General features: G+C 40.2%; 1 protein-coding gene across 2 annotated transcripts in view; it reads left to right on the top strand.

Annotated features, from left to right (window-relative positions):
• The window catches only part of LOC119594041 (putative ATPase N2B), a 10018-nt gene that overhangs the window by 3436 nt on the left and 6323 nt on the right, over positions 1–259 (top strand). For both annotated transcript variants that reach the window (XM_037943070.1, XM_037943071.1), the window contains exon 4: positions 4–210. In XM_037943070.1, the coding sequence (XP_037798998.1) occupies positions 4–210 (207 nt within the window). The remainder of the gene's footprint in view (positions 1–3; positions 211–259) is intronic.

Raw genomic sequence — 259 nt, forward strand, 5'->3', positions numbered from 1 at the left:
CAGGTTCATTTTAACAAGTTCATGGTCGATGTACACAAACAAATACACTTAGAAAAGAAAAAGACGAAGAAGATTCATGCGCCTGACCAGGCTCGGTACTTTGAACCTGATGGCACTTATACTATTAGGCTCAGGCCAGACGATCCGATACCCCCTGTTGCAAGATCAATTGCCGATGAAGCATGGCTGCTCTGTTTTGATGAATTCCAGGCAAGTATTACTTTAGAGCAAATGAGTAAAGAAAAAAAAAAGAGATATT

The sequence above is a fragment of the Penaeus monodon genome, chromosome 33, assembly GCF_015228065.2.
Source record: "Penaeus monodon isolate SGIC_2016 chromosome 33, NSTDA_Pmon_1, whole genome shotgun sequence".
In the NCBI taxonomy this organism is placed as follows: Eukaryota; Metazoa; Arthropoda; class Malacostraca; order Decapoda; family Penaeidae; genus Penaeus; species Penaeus monodon.